Source organism: Astyanax mexicanus, chromosome 4 (genome assembly GCF_023375975.1).
Source record: "Astyanax mexicanus isolate ESR-SI-001 chromosome 4, AstMex3_surface, whole genome shotgun sequence".
Taxonomy (NCBI): domain Eukaryota; kingdom Metazoa; phylum Chordata; class Actinopteri; order Characiformes; family Acestrorhamphidae; genus Astyanax; species Astyanax mexicanus.
This window is the reverse complement of record NC_064411.1, coordinates 47,259,195-47,274,494: the sequence shown is the minus strand read 5'-3', so window position 1 is coordinate 47,274,494 and position 15,300 is coordinate 47,259,195. Positions and strand designations below refer to the sequence as shown.

The window sequence follows — 15,300 nt, the reverse complement described above, 5'->3', positions numbered from 1 at the left end:
AGTTCTAAGCAATGTTTTCAGCAATTTAGATTTTAGGAGAAAATGGCCAAAGTGGTGAAACTATTTTTTAACCAGCCAGCTACCATTGGTGTATAGTTAGACGTTACAGCACTTAATTTTTGCTTTTGCCACATGTTTTTTTTGTGGTCTGGATTCCAAATACTGTTTAATACATTGTTTTTTCTTCCTTTAATTATTGTTTCACCTTAGCAGCAACAGAGCACACAGAACTGATCTCTGGTATTGTAATTTGATAAAAATGTGAATCATTTCTTAATAAAATACATTAACTATTCTGAGTGAAAAAATCCATGTTGCTTCTGGGTCTTTACGCTGTTCTGTATCCTCAGTGAAGGCAGTGTGAGACACTCTTGGTCTGGAAGAAGGAAGCGCATTTAACAAAATGTGTAGGCAAGTCTGACTCCACCTCTGGTCTCTACTGTGCAGACTATGCTCACAAACTTGACAACAATTTGACAACAACAATTTTGGCTTCATTTCTATAGAAGAGAATGTTATTGAAGCATGATATCCATGTTTTTCTTCTGTCATTATTCTGAACCAAAGCGTAAAAGGATACATTGTTGCTTGTTTTGCCTTGGTTCATGACATTGGACAAAAACACAGGAGCAGCAGTAAAGGGAAATTTTAAGGGTAATTGATTCCTTATGAATTTATGGTACAGATTTTGTGATATCAAAATAAGACTTTTGAACAAAGTTTTTGAACTAAGCCTTCCTGAGCTTGTGGGTTTTATTTAAGCCTTGTTTTTATCTACCTTGATATACTCATTATCATGATTTTCCCATGAAACCAAGCAGCCTGAAATCACTGGCCTTAGGTGGATTAACAGGTTTTCTAAAATGTTGAAATAAATAAGAGATAGAGCTCTCGAAGAGAAGATCAAACAATCCCACATGTCAAAACAGCATCAGAAACCTGGCATGTGCACGTAACCAGAAAGAGTCAGTTGAGAAGAACTGATGGTTCATCGTGAGTTTGGTCTGTTTAGATGTTTGTCTTTGGTCTGTGTTGTGTACATACTTCAATCGAACCGCACCAGAGTTTGTTTGGAGGCAGACCAAGACTCATCTGTTTTAAGAAGTTCATTTATCAGAAGACATTTCTGAGGAGGAGACACATACCTTAATCCACTTGCATCAGTAAGAGTGAAGTCAAAGAAGAAGAAGTGAAAAATCCCAGAAAAATTGAAAACTTAAAAAGTAGAGAGAAATGAGACGTAATGAGAGTGAAAATTGATTAATTGACCTGGAGAGACAGAGAGCAGACATGAAGCTCTAGTCTTGCTTCAGATCTGGAAACTATATATCTATCCATGTTTCCACTTTGAGAAGACCACTCAGTGCTGTGAGCCAAGAGGACATAGAACTGATCAAGAGGATGAAGCTGCTTGATCAACCTCCCTATAGGCTCCAGACCTCAGCATCATTGAATGTTTTTTTAGGTTACTTGATGGTGAGAAATGTAAAAAAATACCAATACCAAGCATTAAATACCAAAACATCTAATGTTGCTTTAGATTTTTTACAATGGTAATGTAATAATGAATCCTTAAAGATTGGGCTAGAGAAAGTTGTACATTAGTGGTATATTGAACACCACTACTAATTCATATAATAAAATGTGTATAATGCTCATGGGTATGTATTAAACCATATATAGTATAACCTAATCAGCCTTATTATTATGAAGAGAGGGAAGGTGTGGGGAAGGGAAACATCCAGAGTACACATTAAAACAAACTCAGACATAAGAAAAGAAAATAGTTCTTTAAGTGTGATTTCATCCTGTCTTCTTCATATATAATATTTAATAATGAGGAAGTTTCATGACTACACTTACTGAAAAGGTTTGTAGAGGCAGTCTGCAGGCCTAGATGCTTGGTTTTATACACCAAGAAAGTGATTGGAACATTTGAGGTCAATCATATGGATTGGTTACTGAATACTTTTGGCAGCATGTATAGATCTCACAGTTTAAGGCTGTGAGAGATAATCTTTACATATGTTTTTTTCTGTCATTTCAAACTCTCTCTCTCTTTCTCGCTCTTAGCATAGCACACTAATGTCACACCTGCATCTGTTCTGCCTTGCTCTGTTCTGCTACTGTCGGAGTGATTTCTCTCTGAGCTTTGAAGTCAAAGAGAGCAACTTTTCTACTTATCACTGAGCTACAGGGAGAGAGAGAGGGAGAGTCAGTGAGAGACAGAGAGGCAGAGTAAGAGTAAATAGGATTGCAGTGGTTTGATGGCTGATAGACTGTGATCTGCCCTTTCCACTGAAAGTATTGTCAATATAATCTCTCCCGCCTGTGCGTTATTGGCTAGTGATGAGAGAATCGTATTAACCTTTACACCATCTGATAATTATTGAGGAACTCATGTCAGATTGTGCCATGACACTGATACCTGCACTATGTGCACATGTGTGTTCATGTCTTTGTGTGTGTGTGTGTGTGTGTGTGTGTGTGTGTACTTTCTTATGATTAAAATCACTGAATGTAAACCCGCTGTATCGGTTCTCATTGTTTTTGTGTAGTGACCGAATCCGCTAACAGCCTGCAGGGTCACAGGTGAATGTCACCACTAATACAGAGCTGGTATGTGAGTGTGTTTGAGTGTGTTTGAGTGTGTGTGTGTGCGTGTGTGTGTGTTAATGTGTGTGAGAGAGACTGACTTCCGGTGTAGCTTTTATTTTACCCAAAGTAGTTTACAGTAGCATTTGTAGCAGTGGAGAGCCATTGTACATGCTGATCCAGCTCCAGCTAAGTGTCGTAATGAGATCAGATATATATTAATTAGTGATGCTAATTAAGATGAATTAAGTAGCTCCCTTAATGAAGTAGCTCCGCTTTAATCAATTACTGTCGGAAAAAGCCTTTTACCGTGTTGATAAACACATTAATGTATGCCATATGTCTCACAAACATTATACCACCGCATTACAAGAGAATGGTCAAACCCTGCACTCTCTCTCTGAGAGCTAATTTCCACTAACCGAGGGGGCTGTCACTCCCTTTTAATAATAATAATAATAATAATAATAATAATAATAAGAAGAAGAAGAAGAAGAAGAAGAAGAAGAACTTTATTTACGTTAATGCTTTTCAGAAGGAAGTTAAATAGTGGCTGGCCATGGCATAGCGTCTGTGTCTTTAAGGGAAGCTCTTGAGAAGGTCACACATCCAGAAAGCATGGTGTCAAGTTAAGTGCAGATTCATACTACACTGTAAGCCTGGATAAGTTGAGTTTACTTAAAAAAATTGAGGAAACCGGTTGCCTTAAAAAGTTAAGTAATGGGTAATAAAAAACACCAATTTATTACAATTAAGGGGGAAATTGATTTAGCTTTGTTATTTTTGTTATACTGTGAGAACAGATAAGTTGAGTTTACTTAACCTTTTTAAAGCAGCTGGTTTGCTCATTTGTAATGGTGAATGAAAACTTGAGTTAACATAAATTAAAACATTAAGTTATTACAACCAAAGGTGAACTTGATTTATTTCTAAGGTAGCCCGAAGGGAATCACTACATACTCATGGAGAGTGTCAGAAACTCTTGGACTCACCCAGTATGCAAAGTGACAGAAGCCAATGGAAAAGAAGCTGCCACTAACAACAGACTAAACTCAGTTATTATACATTGGTTCAACTCAAAGATCTCAGTTTGAATGTATTTGTGCCCACAAATGTTTAACTAACTCAAAATAGTTGAGTATTGTTTAGAAATTTTATGTAAAACAGACTTAAATTAAGTTCAAACAACGTTATGGGTTTACAGTGTATGCCAGATCCCCTCTGGTGTTCATTACATGCATTTTGACAGCCCAAAGTTAAGTAAATTGGGCCCTGCAACTATTGGACCTACCCTTCCTGAACGCACACTCTAGTGCACCTTTCCAACAGAACAATGCTTGTTCACATACTGCTGACATCTCAGAAGCTTGCTATGAAAACACTACTACAGATGTCAAATGCTACATCTATATTTGTAGTCCAATATATGTAGCCAATATCAGTCTAAATTTTAATAATTTATTGTTTCTGGTAACATTTATTATCTACCTTCCACAAAGCACAGCAATCCGACACATTCTTCTGGGTGCAACATTTTTTGATGATTAGTGTATGTAGCACCATGTTTACATAAAGATTTGCGCAAAGAAATTACTGCACTCGTAAAGCTATATACCTCTGGAGCTTTTCCCCCAGCCTGCTTTCTTTTGTCCTTTACTGCAAACAATTCATATTCATATTTTTACCAGCTTCTCATTTAAAAAGTGAGATTTTGTTAAAATAAATCAAATTTATGCACCGTTCTCCTCACCCTAAATGTAGCTGATCAGCCACGGCATGTTTGGTATGTGTATTTGCTTGTTTAGTTTTGCACTTGAGCTGCAAGGCTAACGTACTTAAAGTCAAGCTGAATTCAAACTGAAACGTTTTTAACCTTGTTAGTTTATGACCTTGATCATATTAAGCACACTCTATTGGATCGTGACATTTAAAATGTAGAATCCTTGTTTTTCCTTGTCCTTGGCAAACTCTTACTCCACGTTTGTTAGGAAGCACGTTTTTTTACCATACAGTCAAATCAGGACAAATAGTTTCATATCCTACTCAGATTAATTTCCTGCTCGTGCATCGTCTATAACTCAGTTACGCATCGTGTTAAATATGAAAAATTAGTTCTCATATTTTCCTTAGGTAAATGAAGCTAAACTACCTCACCAGTTAGCTTGTAGGCAAATCAATCCAACCCAGTTGTTTGTAACTGTACTAAACTATTTTTTCAGGGAAGAATTCACGAAAAGTTGTTCATTTCTTAGTCTGTTTATTGTCTCTAATATATTTATTTTCATCTGGCAGGTTCTACCTTCATGATGGTGAACACGTCAGGTCGTTTTGCCGGACAGAAAGCCCTTCTCCTGAGTCCTCAGCTCAAAGAAAACGACACACACTGCGTCATCTTCCAGTATCTAGTGTCAGGCAGAGAGGGGGGCAGCCCCGGACACCTCAACATCTATATCAAGGAGAATAACAGCCCTATGGGCCTGCCTGTGTGGAACACCTCAGGACCTGTCAGCAGGAGCTGGAACCAAGTGGAGCTCGCCATCAGCACCTACTGGCCCAACTTCTACCAGGTGAGGATTAGACCAGACGCAGAGGGTGCGATTGGAAATGTGCACTGACTGATATTACTGACTGTTGTTTTCCTGTCCAGAGCTAGTGTAATTAGCCTTTATCACTTCAGAATGGTGATAAATGCAGGTCCCAGCTTAAATGCTTAAATACTTTCAGGCTGTAATAAAGTTAAAAAATAATACTCGTTATACACAATTAAGAAAATAAAGTACCTTGTACAGTGAGATATTAACACATCATGAAAAAGTTAATTTAACCCCAAATTACATATTACTCCCTAAGTAATATACTATGCAAGCACTGAAAGTACAGATTTTAAATTTAAAGCGTTTTAAAACAGTTTTACATGCATTAATATTAAACACATCAGATTAGTTAAGTAGTTAATTTTAGATTAGTATTAAGAGGTAGAAATAAGTAAGTAGATATTCATTCAGGCCACAAACAACATAAACTTTGTAATTATGATATAAGTACACTATAGGACTGTATGATAACATATTTACAACATTACAGTATTATGCATTAATGCATAAATAAGCATAGTTTGCACTTCATGTCTTCACTAAAGGACATGTTTTACACATGCATTTCTGGACAAGCTAAGAGATACAGAAACAGCACTGAAAGAGACAAGCATATGGATTAGAGAACAGTAGAGTAATATTACAGGACTTTACACAAATGATGCAGCATTATTCAGTTCTTGCGACTTGTTTTCTTGCAGTTTTACTTTTTTTTTTAAGATACATAGTACACTTAGATACATACTTTCCTCTTTTCACATGTCTCTTCTCTGTCTTTTCCCTGCATTACTCCCCATCCTCTTTACTTTCATTTTCCCCATCCTGTTCTCTCTCCTTCTCCTTTCTCACAAAATAATGAACCTTTTTCCCTCCTGCAATGTTAGAAAAAAGAAATAATACATTTTCTCCCTGTCCAGTGGTTCATTTTCGCATGTGGTGGGGCTACGCTGGGGTCCAGAGAGAGAGGAGGCTGATTTCACACATGCCTAGTTATTAGTCGTCCTCTCTCCAGGGTGCGCAGGGGGTCCTGTGTTAATTGGCAGAGCGAGACCTCCTCACCTCACGAAAGGAAGCACTGCCTTCCTGAATTAGCCCATTAGAACCAGCATTGCCTCAGCAGACAGATGGGTTCAGATGAGACATGGCTGGTAAACTCATAGCACATGGGCCTCATTAGCCAGCCCAGGCTCATTCATTGATAATATCTGTAGCATGATTTTATAACGTTTATAGAGTAGAAGAGTTTGGATGCTCAAATTAATATTCATCTATTTTCAATACGGGACAATGCGCTGTGAATACAAATACAGCTGCTCTGCTTTACTGCAGACTGAAGAGGCTCATTCTCTTAATAATTCTACATCAAGTCTTTGGTCCGCCTTCAGTTCTCATTGTGCATTGTATGCGCGGCTAATAAATTATGTACTGGTTTCTGTTGCTGTTAATACTTCATGTGAGCTTTATATATATATTTAAATATATATCTGCAGATGACTCCGGAGATATTAAAACAATCCTTCCTACTGAAACAGTACTTGTGGGAGATAAAATAGTCAACACAAAGAGTCAGTTATTGGGCAGATATTAGATTTTGATTCAGTTTTGAGTTTGGATTATGTTTCAAGTGCTTATTGAGGGTGATCATTTAAAGCAGGGCCCTGAAGCTATGCTCTGCCTCTGTCTTCCTGTGATAAGCTAACTACTCTTCATTACACAAAAAACCCACAACAGATCTAATTTTGGCAACACAGTAACGAGGGTAATCTAGAGGTTAGGCTACAGCTTGGGCCAAATTTAAGTTCAGAACCAGTTCAAGGAATGCAAAAAAATTTGTAAGTGTTTTACAGCAGAAACACTTATTTCAGGGTTATCCCTGAAACTGTGCCCTATTTACTATTTCCTACATGGGAAAATACAGATCACTATATACAGAAGAGCACTATTTTAGGAAGTAAGCATTTTCATACGCAATGCTTATTGCTTTACATGAACAATTTAAATATCAGCCTTTCTCAGAGAAGCTGTATGCGAATGTTCAAATCAAGCAACACAATGGATTATGGGTATTCTGTGTAATAGTGTACATTGTTTGTGCACTACATAATATGCACATATTATGGTGCAATGTGGAATTTTTACATTCTGGACCCTACAAAATGAAGAAACTCCAAAGTAGTACCTTATATAGTTAACAGAGACAAAAATTAAGTTTTAAACACAACTGGTGTCTTACTGGATAGAGAAAAAAGTCAAGCAAGTGATGCACTGTGTTTTTGTGTTGTGTTGCTTATAGACTTATTTTTCTTTATATACATCTTTTAACGAATTAATTTAACAAAATACATGTTTTGAAAGTAATAGTTCATCCTTGGATTGTGTTGCATCTGCCTAAATGGCTCTGTGTATAGCTGAGCTGCAGGCTGCATGGCTAGGTGTTTGAACAACTAAAATCAATGATTAACAGGTTTACCCTAATACGTTTGTCAATACAGTGCATTTCTGAACCTTTCTGAGAATTAAAACCCATTCAGTGGCACATGTGTGGGAGTGGTCTAGCACAGCAAACAGATCCACATGTCTGGCATCATGGAGTTCAATGTAAAATGCTCTGGTGTCATCCAAATTATGCTGAAGGTTCATTAATTATTATTTATCTCTAATAACTATTTCACAGCTCATCTTCAATCAATCTTCGGTCCTTAGTCTTAATGGTACCCATTTTTGGTTTAATTAGGAATTAACAGTGCACATATAAAATCATGTTGATTATTGAGGCTGAAGAGTAGTTTGAGATGTTTTGGAACTCGTAGTACAGTTTGAAGGTCAAACTCTTCAAACCCTGAATGACTGCCCTATCTCTCTTTCTCTCTCTCTCTGTGTTTTGAAGGATTTCATCCACCAAACCGCAAACCATGATTTGTGCCTTGCAAACCAAGACAGGAATAAAGACAGTGCACTGCAGATCCGTGTCTAATTAGCAAAGTTGAGATAATTATAGGTAGCTTTAATTGCACAGTATCCTAAGTGATTGTCGGAATGAAACCACCTGGTGCTTTGGACATTATTTTGTAATTATGGGCTTGATTTGGTGTTTTTCTCCCTCGTAGATACAATCTCTCCTCCGTTCTAATTAAACTGCAGTCAGGTTGCATAGCAAAATTCCTAATTGTTTACGCCATGCTTTCAGAATATCATGTCAGTCTGTAATTTTGATAAGCAAACTTCTGAATCTGCATATTTCTCCATATCTCACTCCCCCCCACTATCTGTTTTCATTATGCACAGCAACAACAGGCAGCACACTTTAGAATCTCAACGCTGCGAAGCCTGAAACATCCCCATTTCTCTTATCTACAGGAACAGCATCGCAATGGCTTGTTGCTGAGCTCAAGTCAACATCTTACAGAAGTTAAAGCATACAAATGCCTCTGTGCCCTCTTTTGTCTCCTTGATGCTAATTACAGTATGCACATAATATCATTAGCGATATGAGGGCCGCATTTACTGCTGACTGCTGCTTGTTTTGAACAAACAAAAGATTCTGCGGGGGTGGACTGTTACAGTATGTGGCTGAAGCAATGCAGAAGTGGCTGCCTCTTAATTTTCCATGAACCGTGGCGTAATGACAGCGGCGAGCGCCGACCCGAAGCCGGCGATGCTCAGTTTTTCATAAAAGAAAGAAGGGACGATAATTATGGTGTTATCTGATGGGTGTTTTTGACCTCACTGATGCTGATGGCATATATATAATGATACTGAGATAATACAAAAAAAGCTGAAAGAAAAAAAAATCCTTTCATGCAGGATTTGTGAGAGTCAATAGCTTAAAGAAACGAAGGTCAAGAATTAGCACGTTTTTCTTTCCCTTTATTCTAAGTATAAAAAGTCTCTTCAAATTTCTTGCCATAAAACTTTTCTTTATCTCACGTACTATATTGTGCTATTCTGAAAACAATTAAAATATGACCATCATGAACCATTTACAGTATTTCCCTCTACTCTGTGTTTCCCTGTGTCTGTATGTAATGCATTTATAGCATTTGACTGTTTAAACATTTTGCTTAAACAAATTACATTTATAACAGAAGTCAGTGAGCAGTAAACATTTTTGAGAAAGACTTTTTCTTTCCTTACACTCACACTTATTATGTCATTGCCTTTATTTTTAAGAGTGTAGAATCATGGCTGGAAGACTCAAATCCTCTATACATTACTTTCTGCATGTTCCGCTTGTTTTTACACCATTATCACTGGTGGCGCCTCTCTCCGGCCCTCAGCCCAGAAACCCAGCCACAACTTAGTCTGACAGCACACATCTCAGCACCTCTGCCCTGCCCATGATTCTGCTGGTGGGCTTATATTTAGGAAGAGGTGGGGTGGCAGGCTGGTATTCTGTGGGATGCTGTGGTTGTTAATATGAGGAATGGCTTGGCTCGTCTATGGGGAGCACCACACCCAGAGAGGGAGGCAAGCCGGGCATTCCATTTCTCCCAACTGTGGCTCTCCTGCCCCAACTGGGAGCTTCCCTTACATAACTACATATTCTGAGCTCAGAATGTAAATCAAATGTAAAAATAAATCATTTAACAACTTATGTAGCTTATATAATTATAGTACATAACTGCATTTCCAGCAGTAAAGCAAAATCACAGCAATAACTCTTGTAGGGGTTAAAGAGTGCAATGCAAATAATTTAAACAGTCTAAACCATAAATGCATATCAGTTTAATGTACCTAATAAACATGTTTTTGGCAAAGTGGCTTAAATTTCATAAAAGCCAGTTTTAAGCTAGTTTAAATACATATTATTACACATAGAGAATAGTAACTTTCACTTAAAATAATGTATTATACAGTTGATGAGGGTGATTTTTTTCCTGCCTGGTTAAGTTAAATAACACTTTTAAGAGGTTAAATAACATTTTTTTAAATATAGGTTTTTATTAATGATTTAAATATATTTTTTGATAATTAAGAGGTTTCAATTATACATTTTAATAGTTATTATAAAAGTTCCCTAAAATTGTCCACCCTGTTATTCTCCATCTTGTCATGCAGCTTGCCGTGACAGTGGACAAATGCATTAGTAAAAGCAAAAGTGAAAATATAAAGTGCTTAATCTGAAAAAATATGATTTCTTTGTGCTCTAAAGTAAAATAATATGATAATCAATATGACAAATAGTCAAAATAATTATAAATCTTACATATTTTTATGTTTTAAAGGCCAGATGGTGCAGTATGACCTATAAGATAGAGAGATAGGTTAGTGCATGTATAAAAATAGAGCATCTCAATATATTCACAACTGCGATGCCACATGTGTTCTATACAGTATGTGCAGCTGTGTGTTTAATTTTAACCAAGCGCGGAATTAGCATTAGTTCTAGTTATCACCAAGGAATGCTGGATATGCCTTTAAACAAGTGGGCTGGGTTTGTGTCAGTGGGGTATAGGTTGAGAGTTATAGGATTAGATCCTGGAGACACCACTCAAATCCCTCACAAAATGAACCTGCGTTTGTGTCTGTATTTTCCTATACAGTCCTTTACTCTCTCTCATAGATTTAAGTGGTCGATAGCCTTGACCTGAGAGGCTGGTGGTCTTTTATTGGCAGATCTCCCTCCTGTAAATCTGAACTGAGCTCTGTTACTATCTACTGGAGCTTGTTCTGCTTTTAAAGCCCTTGTCAGGCAGTATTTTTTGTATAATTGAGATTTTATGTATCGTCAATGTCCAATGAAAAACATGTAGATCCAAAATTACAACTTTACTGGAACTTAACTTGCAATGTAAGTCAATGTAAAATGTGGGTGTTCAAATTGTGCAGTAATCTTATTGTGCAGTAATCTTGTTTTTCATTAAGTGATTAAATATACTAAAGATTATTAAAAAATTAAGGTACTATACAAGAGTTGCCAGATTTTGTTGGGATGAATTGTGTGAAATCAGAGACTGTAAAAAAAGATGGACGCCGTTCCGCCATGTTGGCGATCCTGACACCCGATTCTGCGCAGTAGAGACCAGAGGAGGGAGAAAGACTGTGTTGAGACAGCCTGCTCGTTTGAATAAACCCGCCCCTGAGGGCTGCCTCGCGGTCACAGGCTGCAGAGCGGGGCGGAGCTGACGGTCTGCTATTGGTCCCGCCCATAACCAGCCCTTTTACAATAACCACACCTTTTTTGAATAGAGCTGAATAACCTTCTAAAAAACGAGTCCTGTGGGGATATAAAAATGTGACGATATAAGCAGAGGTTACACTAGCTGTTGCATTTAAATAATGGAGGTAGAATTACAGCATATTGGAAAAATACGTGATTGAGAGTTGTCTGTTTTGCCATTAAAACCTATGGTAATGGTTGGAGTTACACAGCTTTCTGAAACCGAACAGCAGGGGACGACGAGAGACGATCCTCTGTCCAGCTATATACAGTCTATGTGTGAGATTATCAGTTTTGCAAGTCCTGTTTACCTCCACTCTACATTAGAACACTAATTTTTACCACAGCTCGTAGATATTGTTCTGAAACAAATAACTAGTAGCAGTAACTAGGAGTGAAATGGTTTTTATGTGTCCAATCTAGGACATATGAAATTAACCTAGACTTCTTCTTCAGCAGCTAGTCTAAAACAAACAGCAACATATGCTATCTAAACATTATAAACGTGTATTGTCATAATAATGTTAAAATATAATTTGAATTGATATAAATAGATATACATTACTGATGGATAAAATGAAAGTCAGATATTTAAGCACAGGCTGCATAAATGTCTAAAAAACAGACTAAAACATTGAACTTTCAAATTTGGTCTGTTAACCGACTGTCTAAAGGGTCTTCTACAGTCTTTCTTACAGTGCATGTGTTACGATTGTGGGATATATAGTGGTATTATAAAGATTTTGGGGCAAGAGAAAATCCAAAGGCCTTAGCCTGGTAAAGTCATAACTCTTTACTCCAGGAACATTGTGTCACTCTGCTTCCACTCTACCCCATTCACACACTCTTCCACTCCAGTGACATTAAAAAGATGAAGCTGTGGAAGATACAGCTGGTGTCGTTTCAGTGGGTTACATTATGACCCAATCAGATGTCATCAGGCAGAAAGAACATGTTCCACACTTGTCCTGAGCACGTTGGCTGGTTGCACAAGCTTGAGATGTCTTTACACAGTGTAAGAAATTGGAAAGAGCTGCATAATGAAAAATATAACATACATTCTGAGCAAAAATGTGTTTATATATGATTGATTATTTTACGTGTAACAATAATGGGAGCATTTTTGATGAGTAGAACAATCAACAACAGGTTTTCCACCAGTGTAAAAAATATAAATATACTTAACATTAACAATCAAATTTATTGTTACTGTAAATAATATACTGTTCCTAGTTACTTTTGTCTTTCTAAATAACATTGCAATCAGACACTTTCTTCTGGGTGCACCTTTGACGATGAGTGTTTGTATTACATGTATATAGAGATAAAAGAATAGGCCAAAATGTTATGAAAATCATGTTACTGATTCAAACCAGCCATGAGCTCTTTATAGCGCCAAAAGTGTTTCCACTTTTATTGTAATGAGTCAAAGAGAACCTTTTACAGGGTGCTTTTACAACCCTCAGCTGTATTCTAACAACAGTTACTGCTCAGCACATCAGCGCACCATGTTCCTGTGTTGAATCTGTGCTGCTACATGACCATTGTTTAAGCCCCCTCGTGTGGTTCCCTAGGGGGACCCTTGCTTTGCTGTGTGGTGTGACATTTTGAGGGTGTGTACATTTATCACTGTGGTTATGTGCTTTCTCTTCCCTCTGCAGATCGTCTTTGAAGTGGTGACCTCAGGCCAGCGCGGCTTGCTGGCCATCAAGGATGTTGCCGTCCAGGGCCATCAATGCAGTAAGGCCGAGTCTTATATCGTAAAAAGCATACACACACACACACACACACACACACACACACTCATTACGGCGCTGCCTGTCCCTTTAGTGGCATCCTGCAAAAAAGCAGTGCAGCCTATCTTCCTGAAGACCCACACTAGCAGGGCAGAAAGGTCTTTTCCATCATGTTCTGCTACAGTCTCTGAACATTCTGCACTGTTCTCTGTATCCAGAGGCACGTTGCATTTATGAGTTAGAAGATACACAGCATAAAACTAATGTTAGATCCCACATTCCATACTGTTGTCCCTTTGCAGCCTAAAAGATTAGTAGCTGGTGAAGGTATTATAATACACTGAAACTGACTGTTATAAAAATACGACATTCAGAACGTAATAATCAGTGCAATGTCAGTTATTTTATTTTTGGAAACAACATGGAGGAGAACTCACTCTGTCTGTTGTTAAATAAGTAATTATTTATTAATTATAATCAATGTAATATTAGTTGTGACTTATATGTGCATGTTTAGTATGCATTTATATCTTTTTGTTTGTCTGATTTTGTAGTGCTGTGTTTACTGTATATTAACTAGGGCTGGCTGCCGGATCTTCTGTGACGTTCTTTCTGCTGTTTCTAAATGGGAATTTAAAGCACTTAGGAGGAAGAAAGTGAATAGAGAGCTAAAGAAATAAGAGGAAGAAAGGGAATATGAATCAGCGGAGAGTCAGTCTCGGTTTTTGGACGCAGCAAGAGCTTGAGAAAAGTGGAGAGCCATCATTTGGCAAAAACAGATGAAATTCAAACAGGGCAAAACACTTTGGGTTGAGAATGCACCGTGCTCGCCTCTTATGGAAAGCCCCACTTAAAACTGTGTACAGTGAGCTTCCTTTCAGTGCATTATCAAGCTCTTCAAATAGTCTCCTTACACCAATAAACACTTACTCTGGCTTTTCTCCCGTGTTTACTGAGACAGAGGGAGCGGGAACATGGTGCAGAAACAGACTGACTGTTAGCGTTCAGATGTTTTTGTGTTATGTTTGGAATTTCAGATCAAATTGGATTTATCCCTGCAATCCCTGCCCAGTTTAACTGGCTATTGTTAACTGATTGTGAGGAAGGATGCGAGTGAATGCAGATTATGGTCGGCGCCGGCATAAAGTAGATTTTAAAACTCCTAATACCGGCTTAAACTAGAAATATCTGAGGAAAAAAATACACGCTGCTTTGTTTTGCCAAGTGCATGCCTACATGCTTATCACCGCTGTAAAAAAAAAATAAAAATACAAAATGCTGACTTTAAGCAGTGTCTGCAGGTTAGGGCTGGATCATATGATAAAAATATTGTATCACAAAAATATTTTTTAAAGATACACAACATTTATAATAATATTTTTGCAGTAATATAAGAAAATATGGATTGAAGTAAACTTCTTTTTATATACTTGACAATGTGACAATGTTTGTATAAATGTTTATTTGAACAATCACAACATATCTTAGATGTTGAATTGAAGCTCGGTATTGTGATACATATCGCCCAGTTCTTTTCTAATATTGCTACGCACAGACAGACTGCGTCAGTAGTGTTGGTTTGTAAAAAAAACTTATTTAAATACATTGATTATTATTCAAAATGGACTGCACTTCATCCAGTTAAACAGTTAAACTTATTACATTGTATACCTGCAGATACCATGATGTTTGCATGATAAGATTTGTGATGATAAGTAGTGCTATTCCTAAGTTGGGAGGTGACAAAATGTTGAATTAATGGTAATAGTGTCCTGGCATGACTATCCCTGCAACATCTAATACATTCTTTCTGAAAATGTAATAACTGGTAGGTTTTTGTCTACAGTTTGACAGTATTTTATAAATGAACTAAATGAACACACATATTATAAAACGATAGACTCAAACACACAGATACACAGAATTTCTTACATCAGTTTTTTTTTACATTATCCTGCATTAAAAGTACTGTTGAACATTCTCTGTGCAACGCATTCTTATCTGAGAGGACTCTAATTCCCCAAATCCACAAATCGTTTAGAGAATTTCTATTGGTCTGTTTATTCACAATTGCTTACAACAAATGTTTAACAGGGTTTACATTATGGAAAAAAATTGAAATTCCTAATCTTAGACAGCACTGCACAACAATCATAAGCATAGAACAGTGTGTTGGGCAGAATTGAGACTGCCACAATATGACTTTATCAATAAA

The 15,300-nt window shown here is 37.2% G+C and overlaps 1 protein-coding gene across 5 annotated transcripts in view; it reads left to right on the top strand.

Moving 5' to 3' along the window:
* Positions 1-15,300, top strand: part of LOC103037335 (receptor-type tyrosine-protein phosphatase mu) — a 255,198-nt gene that overhangs the window by 83,021 nt on the left and 156,877 nt on the right. For all 5 annotated transcript variants that reach the window (XM_022678937.2, XM_049478835.1, XM_022678936.2 and 2 more), the window contains 2 exons: positions 4,888-5,162; positions 13,011-13,089. In XM_022678937.2, the coding sequence (XP_022534658.1) occupies positions 4,888-5,162; positions 13,011-13,089 (354 nt within the window). The remainder of the gene's footprint in view (positions 1-4,887; positions 5,163-13,010; positions 13,090-15,300) is intronic.